Source organism: Furipterus horrens, unplaced genomic scaffold, assembly GCF_987537825.1.
Source record: "Furipterus horrens unplaced genomic scaffold, mFurHor1.1.pri manual_scaffold_5, whole genome shotgun sequence".
In the NCBI taxonomy this organism is placed as follows: domain Eukaryota; kingdom Metazoa; phylum Chordata; class Mammalia; order Chiroptera; family Furipteridae; genus Furipterus; species Furipterus horrens.
Window position 1 is genome coordinate 181,685,395 of NW_028327175.1, and position 19,930 is coordinate 181,705,324.

Below are 19,930 nucleotides of genomic sequence, written 5' to 3' on the forward strand. Positions count from 1 at the left end.
CACATGTGGAACCAAGGGCTAGAACATCCTGGAGAAAAATGCCAATCATACATTTCTCCTGCAATGCTCTCAACAATTTCATCTGCAACTGTCTGCTCAGAACAAAACCTTTCCAATTTACCTCAAGGTCCAGAGACTGTTAACTACCTGTAGTGGTCAGGAAACAGTGACTCCATTATCACTGGCTCAGTCACAAAGGCAGTCCCTCCCACCCACCTCAAAAGGCTCAAGTTAGTAGTACAATACGTAGTATAATCATTAAGAAAGAGAAAAATATCAAAGGGATAACAAGCAAAAAGATTGTCTGACTGTTTGCTAAAACAATACTCAAAGCCACCAGATACATCTCTCTCCCAACTAATGCCCAATTACAAGGTTCCTCAAGTTGGCTAGTCACAGCCATATAAAACCCTAGCTTTTACAAAGGGTGAAACCCCACACCTACGAGGCCTCAACTGACGCCCTCAGAGCATACATCTGGAACCCACTAAGGTGATCCTATTTCACAGTCCAGCAGCTTGCTTCGGGACAATGGGCGGGCTTGCTCACTGCTGACTTCTTCTTTTCTGCTAGGAGTTATACTGCAGAAATAGCCCCTTACCTAAGCCAATAAAAACAGGCCACAGTCAGCTGTCTTTGCCCTGCTGGGAGAAAATGAGATGTAAAAGATGAGGCACAGGACAAGAATATCTTCCACAAACAAACACAGACTCCAGGCATAAAAGAACACACCTAACAACTCCCTTCATCCACTCCATGCTAAAGTACTGTCCTCTCAAAATTATATACCTCCAAAACAACTGCTCACCGATTTCTCCTGTTACTTTTGTACCTGTACTCTTTCTTTGTTATAAAACTCAACATGTAGGCATGAGCTCGAATTGCTCACACTTTGAGTTTAGGAAAAGATATAGCTGTGCACTATTAGCTCACTGAAGAATAGAGCAGGATCTAGAATGCTGTGTTTAATACCTACATGTGAGAAGACCTCTTGCAAAGAAGATATATGTATTTAAACTCTAAATATAGACTTCTCCCCACTATCATCTAGTCCTAGCTCCAGATATGATAGACAAAATTAAGGTCTTGTTTCTAATGCACCTCACTTTCTCAGAAAATATATGAAATTCTCCTTTTTAGTGCGTTTTGTTTGTTTTAATCTTACCTGTGGTTTCTGTACATTTTGTTTTTACTTTTTTTTTTTCCCTAGGAAGAAAAAACACAACCATGGCAATTTATATAAAAGTGCCAGGATAGTAGGGGAAAGAAGAAGACCAGAGGTGTGGAAAGCTAATAAAAAGTGGGTTCCAAATCACATGGAACCGTCCACAGGGTCATCTCTGGGGTCTCATGAGATGGCTGGTCACCTTGGCATGCGTGTCTGGTGCCTGGTCTCCTGATCAGCCCCTCAGACACCCAAGGTCAGTGAGAGCTGGTCACAACCTGGATATGTGCCACAGACACACTCAGACTTGATAGAAAGACAAGACAATGCAGCTCTTTGGTTTTGTGCACAGGTATCACACAGCAGTCCTTCTTACCTAATGGAGGAGTCTGGAAGTGTGAGAATCACAATGGGACATACTTCAGCATCACAGTGAACTCCAGGCAGCCACCCCTTTATGTGCAGACATGGTCCTCACTATCCACACAGGTGTCTGTCCAGACATCCCCAAGTAGTATGGCTAAAGGATGAGGCACATGACAGTTCCTTCCTAGCCACAGTTCTCCAGTCTTACTCTGTTGCCTATAGAAGGAGATTGGGGGTCCATGTGCTTTTTAGCTCGGCACTGAACACTGATACATACCAAAGAAGCTTGGCTATCTGGATCCACACTGAAGGTCTCTTGAGTTTCTCCCACTTTTATGCCAATTTCAGGGCAGAAGATTCAGCCAGACCCAGAACCATGAGTAGCAAACGGAAAAGCCAGAGTGATGGATGGCTGGGCAAGAAAGAGCCCACTGCAAGACGAGAGTATAATACATTCAAGAAGGGGAGGGGCATGCAGCAAGCTGTTGCTCGAAATCAGTTTAGGGGAGGCACTAAGCCCGAAGGACACAGCCAGGTCTGCCAGTCTCACACCTCATGCCAAAGGGGCCCACTAGTTGTGGTTCCTATGTGGGGAGTGATGGGTTTCCTGCACAGAGGCCAGGTTACATCTCAGGGCCACAATCCAGATAGCACCACGCTAGCCGGCCAGCCAGACCATAGTCCTCAGCCTCTCTGCTCATGGGGCTCTGGGTTGCACAAGAAGGCCACTAGCAGGGAGGGAGCAAAGGAAGAGGGCTGCATTCTGCTGGGAGAGGTTCAGGGAGGAACTAGTATGAGCTGGAAGGAGCTGTGGCCCAAAACACTGTGGAGACCAAAAGAATGGGGTAAATATCAGAAAAACAACAACAGTCTTGTCACTAGTTTAAACACAGATTATTGTTGCTGTTATTTAGTTTTGTTTTTCTTTTTAAAACCACTTAATTTTGAAAGGTGAAGAGGCTGGGGAAATTTAGACCCTTTCACTTCTCTCTGATCCTTTCTGGGCACCAGGGGGCCTCAGGACCATACCCAGTGCTCTCTCCTTGCCTGGGCTCTGGCCACCCAAGCCAGGGCAGGGCCAAGAGAAGACTGGCTCTACTTCCCAACAGCATTTCCTTCACAGCGTCAAACCAGAACTGGGAGGTGGGAAGTCCAAAGACTACAGTCTGAGAATTCCTCAGTGTGGGAGGTCTGGCACTGGGCACTCTGGGAAGGAATTGGGGCAGGGTCAGCCCATAGCTGCAGCTGTAAGAAATACTGACCCTCACGAAGGAAGCCTGCAGGGCACAGTCTACTTTCCCTTTGGCCCTGTTGACACTTCCACCTGGGAAGTGTCAGCAGCTACCAAAGGGAAGTTCTGGTCTGAAAGATATAGCCCATGAAGGGAGAAAAGTTGTTATGACCATCCCTGGAACGACTAGTGACCTCAGGTATAGGAAGGTGGCAAGAGGGGAAAAATGCATGACATAAAATCTGTGAACCCCAGGTTTCAAGAGCAGGGATACATGAACAACCAAAAAGGCAGAATCTCTCCTGGAGAAAATTTGGTGAAGACGGTCAGGATCCTATCAGCAAGGCCTGCTGGGGGGAAGTGCTCCTCTGGGTGTGGGAGAAACTGCACAGTAGGAGAAGAGAAAAAGAAAGCCCAGGCTGGCATTAGGGTGTATAGACCAGGGGCGGCTGAAATGGGTGGATGACCTCCTATTCAGAGGGGTAGTGCTCAGTCTCCTCCATCTCAGAGAATAGCTCCAGTGTCTGCACCTCCTCCTCTGTTGGGGTAGTGGTGCAAGAGATTGGCTGCTGTGGCCAGGACTGAGGCTCCATCAGCTCCTGCCACCAGGTAGAAAGTAAGCCAACAGTGACATACACTTGGGAATCAGGATACTCCTTATGTTGCTGCTGCTGGGCCAGGATGAGTTCGGAAGCCAAGTAGGAAAAGCTGATGACGGTAGCACACTGCAGGAATGTGAGGATGTAGGCAAAGGCATAGCGACAGGCGATCTTCAGGACTGGATGCTTGGGCCCAAAGAAATCCAGAAGGAACACGGAGAAACTACACAGGATGCCCAGGAAACAGAAGGTGGCAATGATCCGCAGGAGGAACGTGGTCTGGAAATTCATGCAGAAATCTTTCAGCGGGTCTGGGTGCACGTAGCTCAGCACATTGGAGACCCCCAGCTCCTGGCGGGAACAGGTGCCATGTGCATCCAGGCAGGCTCAGTGAGGGCTGTGCACAGTGCTATGATGGACAAGATGCTGGGACGGGCTGAGGCCAGGCTCCGCTCCGCTATCTGGGCAGAGTGCTGTCTCCTGGGCTCCTCTACCAGGCCACCAGGCAACCATACCTCCAGGGACATAGCTGCCCGGGTGGCTCCACAGTCGCTGATGCTCACTGTTGACTCCCAGTGGGCATGCAGAGTCTGCTAGTCAGCAGGCCTCAGGGATGGTGCTACTCCATCCGTTAGAGGCTCCTTGGCTGCCCGGGCCGAGTGACTCCAGGGCCTAAACCCACAATGCCCAGACTGACCCAGGTCTCTTACTGTTTTTTGGCAAATAAAGTTTACTAAAGTGAGTGTTCTGTGTGTGTGTGTTTTAGAGCTACATAAAAATAATGTTTTTATATCTCACTGGAATTAAGTTATATAGGAGGTCTATCCGGAAAAAGTCCAGCCATTGTTAATATAACAAGAATGGTTTGCCCGACATCAATGTAACCTGGCAGCCAAGGAGAGTGGGCTGAAATGTGCATGCGTGAAAGATGACAACTTCACTGCACTAGTCACTAGGAATGGTAGGTGGCTGTTGAGTGAGCATGTGTACGGTGTGGCCGTCATATTCAAAATGACTGAGAGAGCAGAGCAACGAATCTGCATCAAATTTTGCCTTAAGCTTGAACATTTCTCAGTGGAAATTATCTGGATGATTCAGAAGGCTGCAGCAATAGGCAATTGGTGACGGGCAGCTTCATCACAACACGCCCATTTGTGCATTGGGTCTGGTGCAGAGTTTTTTGGCGAAACATCAAATCACCCAGGTGACTCAGCCCCCCTATAGCCCAGATTTGGCACCCTGTGACTTCTGGCTTTTCCCAAAACTAAAATCACCTGGGAAAGGGAAGAGATTTCAGACCATTAATGAGATTTAGGAAAATATGGTAGGGCAGCTGATGGCAATTGGGAGAACTGTGTGAGGTCCCAAGGTGTCTACTTCGGAGGGGACTGAGGCATCACTCTCCTATGTACAGTGTCTTTTGTCTCTTGTATGTTCTTCAATAAATGTCTCTGTTTTTCATATTATTTGGCTGGATACCTCCTGGACAGGCCTCATAAATCTGAACAGCTTCTGATTCTAATAAGTTAAGATGTATATGGTAAGCCATAAAGTGACCACTAGTGAAAAAAATTCATTAAGGAAATAAAACTGCTATCCTAGAACATATTTTCTTAATTCAAAAGAAAGCAACAAAGGAGGTATAGAGGAACAAAAAGAACATGAGACACATAGAAAACTAGAAGTGAAATGGCAGGTGTAAGTCTAATTATATCAATAAAAACATTAAATGTGAATGGAATAAACAATCCAACCAAAAGGCAGAAATTGTCAGCCTGGATAAAGTAAAAAAGATACAACTAACTATATGCCATCTACCAGAGACATATTTTATATTCAAAGATAAAAATAGATACAAAAAGATTTTTTTTTTAAAAAAGGCATGTCATGACAGAAATGAAGGCAGAGACAATTCAATAAAAATTAGAGCCTTCAATACTCATTCTTTTTTTTTTTCCTTTTAAACCAAGCTTTAGCCAGTTTTAAAGAAAAATTTTGTGTGATTTACTTTTCACCAGTCTGTTCTGGTATGTTTCTAACGATATCAGAATCACCTGGATCAATGATAGCCGGTGTGCACACTCTGTAGTAGTTTCCACATGCTGTACCCAATTTAATATTATTGCTGCTATAGTGATGGACACCAGGTCCGTTTTTTTGTATTGTTTTTAAATTTCTTTTTAGAGACAGGGGAAGGGAGGAAGAAAGACAGAGAAACGTTGATGTGAGAGAAAACATCGATCAGTTGCCTCTTGAACATGCCCTGACTAGGAATCAAACTGGTGATCTTTCACTTTGCAAGATGATGCCCAACCAACTGAGCCACACCAGTCAGGGCTGGAAACCAGTCTTGGCCAACATGGCAGGGTACTCTATTTCAGATTTCCTCAAGGCTGACAGTTGTTGGCAAGGATGACCAGTTTTGCTTTGCCTGGTCTGATCATCTTCAGAGTCTGCTTGTACCCTAGCACATACATTCCACTTTTCATACCAATTTGGAGCCTAGAGTTGATTGACTACAGCAACATTTTCGTCTTGCTTGTGACGAAGCTTCCTGCCTTAGTTGGGTGCAGGAAGCCCCCAACCAAGAGCAACTGCCAATACCCACTCTTTTAATAATGGATAGAACAATTACACAGAAGATCAACCAGAATAGAAGACTTAAAAAACACTATAAATCAATTACAGCTAACAGACACCTATTGAATAGTACACTCAATAGCAGAATATACATTTTCCTCATGTACATACAGAACAGTCTCTAGATTATATCAGATGCTAGGCCATAAAACAAACCTCAATAAATTTAAAATCCTAGGAATAATATAAATTATATTCTTTGACAAGATTTCTTTCTTTTACTGATTTCTAATTTCATTCTATTGTGGTCAGAGAATATACCCTGTATTACTTCTATCATTTAAAATTCATTGAGGTTTTATGGCAGAGCAAATTAAGCCTAAAGTGAGCAAAAGGAAGAAAATAATAAAGGCAAATGTGGAAATTAATAAAATAGAGAATAGTAAAACAAAAGAGAAAAATAAATGAAATAAAAAGCTAATTTTTTGAAAAGATCAACAGAATCAGCAAACCTTTAGTTAGACTGACAAAAAAGGAAACAGAACTCAATTACAATTAGAAATGAAAGAGATGACATTATTACAGAGAATTATAAAGTAACACTATGAACAACTGTATGTCAATAAATTAAACAATTTAGAAGAAATGGACAAATTCCTAGGAAGGCAAAAATTACCGACACTAACTCAAAAAGAAATAGACAATCTGAACAGACCCATAACAAGCAAAGATACTGAATTACTATTTTAAAAAATTACCCATGGAAAAATAAAGCCCCAGCCCTGATGGCTTCACTGATGAATTGTACAAAAAATGTAAGAATGAAAACCAAAGCTTCACAAAGTCTTCCAAACAACAGAGGGACCACTTCCCCAACTCACTCTTTTAGGCCAGCGTTACCCTGATATCAAAACCAGACACACATGCCCTGGCCGAGTGGCTTAGCTGGTTGGAGCACTGTTCTGTACACCAAGGGTTGACGGTTTGATCCCCAATCAGGGCACATACCTAGGTTGCAGGTTCAGTCAATGGTCGAGGTGCATATGGGAGGCAACCATTTAATGTTTCTCACATTAATGTTTATCTCTCTCCCTCCCTCTCATCCTCTCTCCCTTCCTCTTAAATCAATGAATATATCCTTGGGTGAGGACTTAAAAAAAGGCAAACATCACAGGAAAAAGAAATCTACTGAGCAATATTTCTTATGAAAATGAACACAAAAATCATCAGCAAAATACTAGCAATCTGAATCTAGAAACATATAAAAAGAATTATATATCATAACCAAGTGGGATTTAGTCCAGGAATGCAAGGTTGGTTTAATATCACTAATGTAATACAACTATATCAATAGAATAAGAGACAAAAAACACACAATTGTCTCAATAGATGCAGAAAAAGCATTTGACAAAACCAAACACCCTTTTAAGGTAAAAAAAAAAAACCCCACAAACTCAAAAAAGTAAGACTAGAAGAGAACTTAGTCTAATAAAGGGCATCTACCAAAAAATCCACAGCTAAATGTTTTTAATAAATTAAAATATAAGAAAACTTAGAATCACCTATAATCCCTCCAATCAGAGAAAAGAACACTGGTTAGTACCCTTTCAGTTGTGTATATGAATATGCATTTCAGGTACATTCTCTTTTACCACAACAATGGCAAGAAGGCAGACTGTTCATCTGAAACTAATAAAGCCAAAGTTTCATGCTCAAACATCTCCTCAAAGGGTTGGAAGTGATGGAAAATATAAACTCTCCCCATCCAAATTATTTTCCCACCAGTGATGCCAAAACAGTCTGACAGCCTAATTTCCAGTGTTGCCCCTGCTGTCAGCTTATAAATAGTATCATTTTGTATCTATGGTCCCTTCTAAGTCCATGAGTGAGGCCAAGGGAACTGAACAAAGTTGGATATGAAAGGCTCTTGCCTGCCTAGAATGAAGCCCCATACACAATCAGGACAACTTTTTAAAAATGTAATAATAATGAACATTTATATAGCACTATGTGCCAGACACTGTTCTAAGTTTTTCACACATATTATCATTTAATCTTCTCAGCAATGACACATGTTCCATTATTAACCTCATTTTACAGATGTGGAAATTCAAGCAAAGAATGGTTAAGTAACCTGTCCAAATTAACTAGTACAGCTTAGACTCAAATTCAAACAATCTAACTTTAAAGTCCCTGCTCTTAAACACAATGTTATGCTATCTCTGAAACAATAATAATAATAAACCAAAACAACAACAAGAAATGGGGGTATGCGGAAAAGTGTGGAGTCTCCATTTCTAGTTTATGGGTTAAGTTCCAAATTCAGTCTTATTCAAATTAAGAAATTAGAGGGGTGATTATCTCAAAAAAGCAAAGTGGCTGCTGGGAAAACTGGAGATTCAAATGTAAAAAAAAATGCAGTTGAACCCTTAACTTACAACATATAAAAAACTTCACTCAAAATGGATCAAAGGCCTAAATGTAAGAACTAAAACTACAGAACTCTAAGAAGGAAACATAGAAGGAAAGCTTTATGTCATGGATTGGCAATTTCTTGGATCTGACACCGAAAGCACAGGCAATAAAAGAAAAAAACAGATAACTTGGACTTCAGCAAACTTTAAAACTTTGCATCAAAGGACACTATCAATGGAATGAAAAGGCAACCCATGGAAAGGGAGAAAATTTTTGCAAACCATATATCTGATAGGAGGCTGATCCAGAATATTTAAATTCCTAAAATACAACAACAAAACCCCAAACAACCCAATTTAAAAATCAGAAAAGGACTTGAATAGACATTTCTCCAAAGATGATAGACAAGTGGTCAATGAGCACATGAAAAGACACTCAACACCACTAGTCATTATGGAAATGCAAATCCAAACCACAATAAGATATCATTTCACACCCATTAGGAAGGCTTTTATCAAAAAGCAGAAAACAGCAAGTATTGGTGAGGAAATAGAGATATTGGAAGCCTTGTGCAATGAAATGTAAAATGGTGCAGATGCTGTGGACAAGGTATGGTGATTCCTCAAAAGTTTAAAAATAGAATTACCATATGATCCAGCAATTCCACTTATAGCTATATATATCCAAAAGAAGTGAAAGCAGGTTCTCAAATATTTGTGCACCTTTGTGTTCATAGCAGCATTATTCACAATGGCCAAAAGATGGAAGCAATGCAAGTGTTCATGAATAGATAAATGGATAAACAAAATGTGGTCTATACATACAATGAAATATTATTCAATCATAAAAAGGAATGAAATTCTGACACATGCTAAAACATGGAAGAACCTTGAGGATATTATGCTAAGTAAAATAAGGCAGTCACAAAAGGACTAATATTGGATAATTTCTCTCACATGAGGTTCCTAGAGTAGTCAAATTCATAGACACTGAAAGTCAAATGATGCTTGTCAGGGGCTAGGAGAGAGGGAATAAAGAATTATTATTTAATGAGTACAGTACAGAGTTTTAGTTGAGGAAGGAAAAAAGTTCTGGAGATGGCTGGTGGTGGTTGCACAACTATGTGAAATGAATGTGCTTAATGACACAGAACTATAGACTTAAAAATGGTTGCTCTGGCTGGTGTGGCTCAATGGACTGAGAACCAGCCTGTGAACCAAAAGGTCATCAATTCCATTCCCGGTCAGGGCACATGCCTGGGTTGCAGGCCAGGTCCCCAGCTGGGAGCCTGCCATTGGCAACCAATTGCACATCGATGTTTCTCTTCCTCTCCTTCTCCCTCCCTTCCTCTCTCTAAAAATAAATAAATAAGATCTTTTAAAAATGGTTAAAATGATAAATTTTGTTATGTATATTGTCCCACAATTAAAAAAAAAAAATTCAAAGTGGTAAAAAGACCCCAGTGGAATTTCAGGCTGAGGAAAATAGGTTTCATATGCTAAAGTTACACTCACCTAAAATCACAGCAGACCCAACTAAAAATCTTAATATTTTATTACAAATATCTAAATCTCCTAAATCAAGACTTCTTTACTGCACTGCAGTTCACCAAGCCCAGCTATGACCTAATGCAAAACCTCACTTTATAGCCACATGAGATTCAGTATTTGGGTTTTTTTTCTAGCTGTAGTCTTAAGAGATTGGGGAACAGCAATTATTAGAATAATGTGTAATGCTCCTAGTCATTGGGGAAACAATATTATAGCAGCCTCATTTCAGTGCTTTGTTTTAATCTGAATACATAATGCTTTTCATTCTCTGTAAAGGGAGATCAGTATATCTGATTAACAGAAGAAAGGCCATTACTGACAAATCCTAACCTAGGGGATAATCTGAGCCTCTCTGTCTTTTTACAATAGACAACTGGACTAGAAGATTATGTTCATGTACTTCTTACTACTCAAGAGTCATCAGCCCAAATGCCTCTGCTCCTATTATTAATCGTTTTAGTCCATATTTACTTTTCACTAGACTAAGTTGCATCCTTTAGCTAAAGTAACTGGAATCAAACTGCTCCCTTCTCTCAATTCATCAACATCTATTCTGATAAGAGAACTGACTAATTTTGCAGCCCAAACAGGTACATGAGCAAGGGGATTTGGGAGACCTCACATTCCCTTCTCAACCTTAACTAACTCTGTGGCCATCAACAGCGAGTGTATTCTCTCTGATTACTGCCTGAAGACTTTTATTCTGTGACATTCAGAACTCTATACACAACCTGATCAAAAGAGTGTTAAGCTCCATGAACCCCCTTATCTACAGGCTGCTGAGAGCTATTCTCGTTCCTTCGCCTACCCAGCAGAGAGCACATTTAAAGCTTTCCTCCTCCTCCTTTTTTAGAGGGAGTATTATTTTTTCAGGGTAAAGGAAAACAGCTACATAAGCATATAAGCAGGAACTGGTTCGGGGGTGGGGCAGGTAGGTGAGAGTGGGCCACCTTAGCATTGGAACAAAGACAATGGAGCAAGCAGGTGGCTGAGAGACAAACTCACTAGGTGAACAACTAAGAGACTAACAAAGAAATGCACTCAAGTCTCATTCCAAACCCCACGCTTGTCACTAACCATAGCAATATCTAAAGTCTTTCTTGAAGAAAAACTAAACTTTATCTTAACGCATTCCAAATAAGGGGAAAAATTAATATATAAATCATAGTTCAAATTTTATCCAACTTAAGAAAATTAAGTATCAGGAAAAAACTCTACTTGCAGTGATTCAGCCACTACTTCTGTGAGTAACCTGAAAATAAATAGGATTGTGAACTTTGCGCTAATAAAATGCTCATTAAGTGAAAACCATTAAGATGTTAACTTGAAGAGATTTATTAAGGGCTTCAAATTACTTACCTTGAAAGTTGTTTGATTAGATGGTCAAATTTTAGTCTAACATTTTTCTTCTTCTCTTTTGACTAATTAGGTTAACAGCCAGCAAACATCTACAGGACCTCACTGGAGGAACCAGCTCAGTGGTGGCAAGGAAATACTTAGTAAACAAGTCTCCAAGCAAAATTTCCCAAATGTTTTCTCCTTCCATCCTTGCACATGGCCCCTCACAGCATTCTTCCTTTGTGGACCAGCAGATCTGCAAGGGCAGCTGCAGTAACAATTATACCAAGTGGATTTTTTTTTTAATTTTATTTATTTACTTTTTATAGAGAGGGGAAGGGAGGAAGAAAGAGAGGTAGAGAAACATCAATGTGCGAGAGATACATCAAATTTGCCTCTCATACGCCCCTGAACCAGGGACCTGGCCCACAACGCAGGCATTTGCCCTGACTGGAAATCAAACTGGTGACCTTTTGGTTCGTAGACCGGCACTCAGTCCACTAGTCACACCAGCCAGGGCACCAAGTGGAATTTTAAAGGTGGGGCTATATTTTATTTTTCATGTGACAAAGCAATGGAACAACCCTCCTATGGGTAGGAACAAACATATGGCCCTGTATGTTAATGACCTCAAGTGTTCCAATAAAAATAGCAGTTTCTAAGCAGCTGCATTTTAAGAATATTTCTGAAGGATCAACAGGAAGAGAAAGACAAATTGTTTAAACACAAATAACTGACAATTAAAGAACTAGCATGACTAAATCAGGAAAGACAAGTGAAAAGCGAACAGTCTGACACTTGAGCAAATTTAAGACTCCAAACATGTGGAAGTACTTTTTTAATTTTCACTATCACAATCTAACCCCCAAAGCACAGAAAGGCCTGCAGCTTTTCTGCTGCCTTTCACCTGCTGGTGATATACTATGTTAGAGGTGCCATTAGATGTACTGCATTCCAGAAGATCCCAAAGGCATAACTTGTAGCCATCATCAACTGGTAAATCAGTCTCACAGGCCCTCCCAGCTGTTAGGTGTCTCAAAGTTTCACATGCAATCCAATCCCCTTCCCATGGTTATCAAAGAACATACTACAGGACAGGAAGCAAAGAGTTTGTTTGCTCTGCCTTAGACATTCTTTCCAGGTGTGAGATCAGCACAAATACCTTTATAAACAACAGAAGTAAATGTCTCGTACCATCACAATTTTACTGCTAAGCCTTTATATACTCTATTCTTGATAATCAAGTTGGTGGCCAGGAGTTAAATATCTCACTGTATCCATAGGAGACCCACAGGTCCAATTTTCTGACACAGTCTCCTGTTTTCTAAATCACCCAAATTTAATAGTGTCATGGATGTACAACACAAGCTCTCAGAAAAAAGCAAAGGAGCATAAAAAGGCAGCACTCATTACCACTGACTCAGTGGAATACAGACTTCTCAGGCATACCACTTTTTTGCCCTCAGCTGAGAAAATACTAACTCTGAGAAAAGAAAACTCCCTGGATCGCCTTTATAAACTGCATCAAAGTCAAGCAAAGAAAAGCAAAATATCTTTTAAGGCTAAGGTTAACATCTTAACTTTTATAGAAGGGACAAATAAAGACATACTTAGGAAACGTTCTAAGGAAGGCTCAAAATGTTAAACCTGAAAAAAGGTATGGCAATTCCTCAAAACAATTAAACACAGAACTACCATATCCCACCAATTCAACTTCTGAGTATACGTCCAAAAGAAATAAAGGCAGGGACTGAACGGATGCTTGCATACCCATGCACAAATAACCAAAATCACAATAACCAAAATGTGGAAGCAACTCATTTGGGGTTTCATCAATGGGTGAATAAATAAAATAAAATATGGCATATACATGCAATGAAATATTATTCAGCCTAAAAAGGAAGGAAATTCTGACACATGCTACAGTAGGAATAAACATTAAAGATATTAGGTTAAGTGAAAGGACCAGTATTTTATAGTTTACTAAGTGCTTTCATATACATTATATTATGTAATTCTCACACCCATTTTCCTATGAAACAGCTGATATCATCATGACCTTCATTTTATAGGTAGCGGAAAGAGGTCCAGAGAAGCTAAATAACTTCAAGATCACATACTAAGAGACAAAAACAAAAAAATCCAGTTTCTCTAACTCAAATTTCCATACTCCTTTCAATACATCATGCTGCATTTTCTGTTTACCTCCACGGCAGCTTTTGATGCAGCTCTACAGAAGGAGGCATTACAATTTAGAAGAGCCCTGAACTTGGGAGTTAGAAAACCTATGATTAATTTTCAGCTTTGTCACATAACAATTGGGGGACTCAGTTTCCTCACTGGTAAAATGTATTTTTAAAAAATTTATAATACAGTCTATTTATAGAGTTTGAGGATTGAAGAAGACAGTATGTGAAAGAGCAGCACTAAGTTTAGAATTTATTAAGTGGAAATAAATGTCAGAAAGAAAAAAGTTAACTTTTACAAGCTTAGCATCACCGATATTTTCCCCTGACCTGGCCTTAGTGTGATAAGTGACATTCAAATACATCTTTCCAGGAACCTCTTGAGAAAAATGACTGGATCTTTGATATGCTTGACATATACTTTGAGTCTAATTCATTAGCAACAGTGAAGATGATATAATAATTCTGCAGCGAATTCATCAAAAAGTATGAGGAATGAAAATGGGGTACAGGCCTAATAAGAGACTAGCAAAGAGAAGAAAAAGGTCACAGATATGGGCATCTGCTCAAAACTAAGCCCAGTCCTTTTTGGTCTATGCAGAGAAAGGATAGGCCAAAATCTTAAATCAGCTGTTTGATGGCCTTTGAAACAAATAAGGATAGCCGCTAAGCCATAAGCCATTAGAAGGAAAAGCAACAAAGTAGGAGATAAAGCAAGCATAAAGGAACGTGATCAAGGAAATACACCCCAAATGAAATGGAGCTGCCTAGAAAGCCTAAGTAAATACACGAATAAAAAAATACAACATAAATTGTACCCATATGCACTTCATACTCTAACCCAAAATCTGGTGCTTTTTTCAAAAAACCACATTTGTCATACTGCCTCTGGGTCACAAAAGGATATTTGGAATAAGGCAGTTTGTAATTCCCAATTCTTACAGAAAATCACATTTATCATAAGGCCTCACTACAATATCTGGTTTATTTGCTAGGTGCAAATATGCATTTATTTGCGAGATTTATAAAACTGTGTTTGCTGTAAAATGTCTCTGGAGGCAGGTAAGGCAGATCAACCTTCAGTACAATCTTGTTAGCACATCTCACCCCCATGCTTCCTCATCCTCGCCCTCCCAACGTACATTTCACATTTTTTCTTTCATTCCCAGATGTGACAAACACAATAGTAAATCACTACAAGGACAGAACATTTTACTTAAAAAAAAAAAGAAGAAGAAAGATATAGAAACACATTGACTCCCAGCTCTGTCACACATTAGAATCTATACCAAGTTGTAAATGTACTTTACTATTACTGGGAATGTTTGGCAAGGCTTACATCTGGAGCTAAATCAAGTTTCTCCATCTGTTGGATTTGCCTCATCCACTCAAGGTTAATTTTTCAATTATTTGCAAGAATAAGTTAATAACAGTTGAGAAAATGGAAACTGATAGGCACAAAGGGAGCAAGGACTATAAGGAAAGTCAGCTTTAGATTTCCTAATACTGAAAGCACATTCTCTCCATTTACAAACAGCTCACTCCCGTGAATATGTGGTAGTTCCTTAAGACCCTAAACCAACACCATGTATGACTTAGTTTTATCCAATACCTACAGCACTCTGTAATTGCCTTGCTATTTTATAAAGAACGTAAAATGACAGCCCCATGAGCTCCATTTGCCTCTGTTTACCACAAACAGAAATAGCCATGTAAAGCAAAATGTCAAAAGTACCAGATTCATATGAGTCATTTTTTGAACTGAGAACGGCAGAAAAAATTTTCAGCGAAAAGCTTTCAGATGGCCTATACACAGAAAACACTTTGGCAATAAAGATGCCTGAAAAGGCCTTGCAACCCTCCCTGACTAAGAAAATTCACAGAACAGCACTGTGAGCTATTTCAATTTGACAAAAAGAAAGTCTCATGCACTCCTGCTTTTCTTGATCAAGTACGACAATGTCTTTCACTCCTACAGACATCAGGGCTTAAAATAGTAGTGGTGTTCAACACACTCTACTTAACACAGTACAATAAACCTTAGGATGAGCCAATGAAATCTGAAAGAGAAAAAAAATCTCATTTCTTACCTGATATTAACCAATGCGTGGGTCACCTTGCTAGCAGCTTCTTTCCACTGGCCTGTATTGGTAGAAAGCCTCAGGACTGCACAGAAGAAAAGAACAAAGATCTGTCAGACCCCTGATATAAAACACAAATATGAAGAATAAAGACACATCTCAAAATAGCACTATTAGAATAACCAAACAGAGCCTGTGCCAATCTTCTGTTTTAAATGTCCTCATCCTAGAGCAGCGATTTTCAACTGGTGTGTTGCAAGAAGTTTTAAAACATGTAACACCTGACTATGTAGTCAGGGGTACTGACCTCTTTTCCCTGAGACTGTCAAATTAAAAAATGACGACAGCCTGCACAACAACAGCCATCCAGTATGAATGAATCAAAATTATACCTATATTTTTTGTCAGGTGGGCAAAAAATATATTTTGGGGGGTACCACAGAATTTGAGTAATTACTTTATGTGCGCCATGAGATGAAAAAGGTTGAAAATCACTGCCCTAGAGGAAAATATAAGGACTTATTTTCAACTATTTTCACCAGCAATTTTTTTCACTTTCTATCAAAGTACTCCTCCTCTGCCTTGGATTCCCCTCCTTACACTCTCCACTAAAAGGTTTACATACTTAGTTTTTGCAATCATTAATAATCTACAGTGGGCGGTGATATGAAAGTAACCTGGCTTCCACATTTATCATTTCTGTAATGGCCAAGGCTGATTTAGTGGAATTACACAGATGAGTTAACTGTCCCCCCCTGCTCCATATATATCTTTCTCCTAAAGGTCTAAGCTGGGTCAAACAGGACAAATATGCTTGCCAGATAAGAGGATGGTTATGTTTTAATAAAGGAGTAAGCTGTTTTAGCTCCCCTGACTTAACTGTGTGACCTGCAACATGACTCACCAGGAATATTCTTCCCTTCTCTGACCAAATTCCCTTTTTTACACTTACCCACAGGAGGAGAGATGATAGAAATATAGAACATTCTTTTTCAGCTATGAGTTTCAGGGCATAGATACATTGAAGTATCTATACCATTTAAGATTTTATTTATTTATTTTTAGAGAGAAGGGAAGGGAGGGCAAAAGAGAGGGATAGAAACATTAATGTGTGAGAGAAATATTGATCAGTTAGTTGCCTCTTGCACACGCCCCAACCAGGTCTGCAACCTAAGCATGTGCCCTGACCGGCCATCAAACTGGCAACCTTTTGCTTTGCAGGACAACACCCAACCAACTGAGCCACACCAGTCAGAGCATAGTACCTATACCAATTTAAAATAAGAGACAAAGTAGCAGTGCTCCTTGGAAGAACAGGCACATGGTAGGCATTCTAAGGATGTTTTTAAGGAACAAACAGTTAATAAGAGCTAAATATATAGTGAGTTTACTATGTGCCAAAATTGGACAAAGTTGCGTTATACTCAATATAGCATATAAATGAGAAAACTGACACTCAGAGGAGACAAGTAACCGATCAAGGTCATTCACACAGTTATTGGTAATGGAGCTGGAATTTGAACCTGAAGAAAATAACTCTAGAGCCTATATTTATAGAGTAAGTGGTTAAGAGTATGAATTCTGAGGCCAACTGTCAGGATCCAAGTCCAGCCCGTGCCACTTAATAGAGAATAATAGCAACACTTATATGAAAGGATAACTGTGAAAATTAAATAAGTTAATATATATAAAACCTTAGATCAATACCTGGCACATAGTAAATTCTATATAAGTATTAGCTACTATTAATATAAACAGACTGCCTCCCAAACAAATGAATGAATGTACCTGAGACTTACCCTAAGAAGGGAAAAATGGAGCCTAACTAACATCAAGAAATGTGTAACCAATTTGCATAGGAACTTTATATCTGAGTATCATCATTACCTGCTCCTGACCATTATTTCTCTAGAAAGAAGAGTAGCAGCAGCAGCTCTGTCAGAGGGAGGACCTATGGCTGTAATACGGAAAGAAAGCTTGCGTGGTTGCTCTCCATCTGTTCTAGCAATACCTTATTTTTATAAATTCATGCACTTTTATGAAAGAGAAGATAGAAGCCTTAATAAAACATATTATCAGAGTGCTGCTTTTCTAATTTATAAGATTTAGTGCAGGGGAACTTAGTACATGAGTAGTTCCAAGTTAGAGCTCCACAGTCTGAACTCAGGTTTCACCCAGTGTTGTGCAAATGTAATGAATAATTCTGTTCAAATAATGAACAAAATTGCTTCAGCAGGGCAGACATAACTTTTCCAACTCAACTTTGAAAACTATTTAGATGTGTTTTGTCTTTCACTAGATCCTCCACTAAACTGTAAGTTATCTGATGGTGAGAACCTAAGCATTTATGAAATTGAGCTAAATTTTCCATTACTTACCTCAAAGAGATATTTAACTCTGTCCATGTATTATTTCTCTGTAACATCCTGTCAGTTCTGTTCCTCAGTGAACAGACACCTAGATGACCTCATCACTGCATTTACTTTGGAAATGTCTTAGATTTTATGCTCTTTTCTAAGTTAGCAAATTTAAACAGAAAATTATTTCCAAATGCCCTAAAAGCCCCAAGTTAATGTAACCATTTATGTAGTAAATTATGCTCCACAAAAATAACATACTATACATCTATTAAAAAGAGCAAAAATTGAAAACAATCATAATTTCCTTGAAAACAACAGTTTAAACTATACCCATACTAAGCAAGAAAGAGAAAGAGAGAGAGAGAGAGAGAGAGAGAGACTGAGACTCAAAAAATTCACCCCCTGCCCTGGCTGGCGTGGCTCAGTGGATTGAGTGCCAGCCTGCGGACCAAGAGGTTTTGGGTTTGATTCCTGGTCATGTACATGCCTGGGTTGTGGGCTGGGTCCCCAGTTGGGGATGTGCAAAGGGCAACCAGTTGATGTTTCTCTCCCTCTCTTTCTCACGTCTTCATCCTCTCTCTAAAAATAAATAAGTAAAATATTTTTTTAAAAATTCAGCCCCAGAATAGAAAAATGTTTTACGATATATATGGGGGGGGGGGGGGGAGTAGGTTTACAGTTGTATGTGAAACACAGTCTTTGTATTATTGTTTATTAATTATTGTATTATTTTCCATACGAACAACTGTAAACCTGCTTTTGCCCCACCTTGTAGTTTTAAAAAACACAAATAGAAGGATAACATGATTACAACTATGTAGAAACTATGCATACATGCAGGCTAATATACAACTATGAAAATAGTGGTATTACTAGGAGAGAGATTCTAAACTTCTTTTACCTTGATTTTTCTTTACTACTGATAATTATCTTTATTTCTTAATGAAAAAAGTTTCAAAATATGGTATCATTTATGGTTCAGGGCAGTGCCTGTGGAGGTCCTTCCTATTCAGTGGATATCACTGCAGTAAATTAATGCCATGGGAACATTAAATGTGTACCTTTACCAAAAAGGTCTCAGTGATCCTTCCTCTTTTAGCCATGATAAAGTAATAAGACGTAATTTACCCTCCAACCTTAAACAATAGAAAACTGACAAAAATATATAAAACAACAGTTATTGGAAACTGGATAATAATAGGCATACAGAACTCTGATCCGTGAAAAAGGAAAACGAACAAGGTAAGCCCTATAATTACCCCAGTTTAGCACATGGAAAAGTTTCCAGCCTGCAGTGCAGGGAGGAGGAACCAAACAGAAGCCCCGAAGTCTGACCAAGCCAAAGACATAGAGCTCAGTATTTGAAGAGACCAAGGCACCTGGAATTTACGGGGCCGAGTACTGTAGAGGAGGGAGTTTGTCAGGGGAACTCCGGAGGTTTGTAGAGGGATGCTCTTATAATTTTTGCTGAGCACTGACCTACACATAAGGAAGAGGAAACTACCCAAGGCTGGAGGCAAAGAACCACTGGAAAGAAAAGGAAATTGTGGAGCTCATGGAAGTCCCCACAAAGAAAATAATCTGTGTCTCCACCAGTGAGAGTAAAAAGATCTACTGATACAGAGTCTGCAGATCAGTACTGCATTAATAATAGGGCCAAATTAGCATCTATTAAAGATTGCTCTCAACATGACCTAACAACCCTTAAAAGCAAACACAGAAACTGATTCCACATAACATAACATAACCACATCCCAGAACAAAATCCAACATATATAAAATATATAAAACCTAGCACTCACAACATTAAAACCACAATGTCCAAAATCCAATTAAAAAATTACCACACTTTCAGAGAATCAGAAAATTATAACCCAGAAGCAAGAGAAAACTCAGTCAATAAAAACAGATCTAGAAATGAAGAAAGATGACAAAATTAGCAGACATGGACATTAAAACAACAATTGTAAATATGCTCCACATGCTCAAGAATATTGAGGGAAATATAAATACGGTGAGGAAAGAAATGGACATATTTTTAAAAGTCCAGATAAAATTG

At 39.4% G+C, this 19,930-nt stretch overlaps 1 protein-coding gene and 2 pseudogenes across 4 annotated transcripts in view; all 3 read right to left on the bottom strand.

Moving 5' to 3' along the window:
- Positions 1-19,930, bottom strand: part of ARMH3 (armadillo like helical domain containing 3) — a 205,219-nt gene that overhangs the window by 81,383 nt on the left and 103,906 nt on the right. For all 4 annotated transcript variants that reach the window (XM_090278464.1, XM_090278461.1, XM_090278462.1 and 1 more), the window contains one exon: positions 15,521-15,596. In XM_090278464.1, the coding sequence (XP_090134590.1) occupies positions 15,521-15,596 (76 nt within the window). The remainder of the gene's footprint in view (positions 1-15,520; positions 15,597-19,930) is intronic.
- Positions 3,188-3,652, bottom strand: LOC150010532 (transmembrane protein 127 pseudogene; annotated as a pseudogene).
- On the bottom strand, positions 5,366-14,543 carry LOC150010533 (large ribosomal subunit protein eL30 pseudogene; annotated as a pseudogene).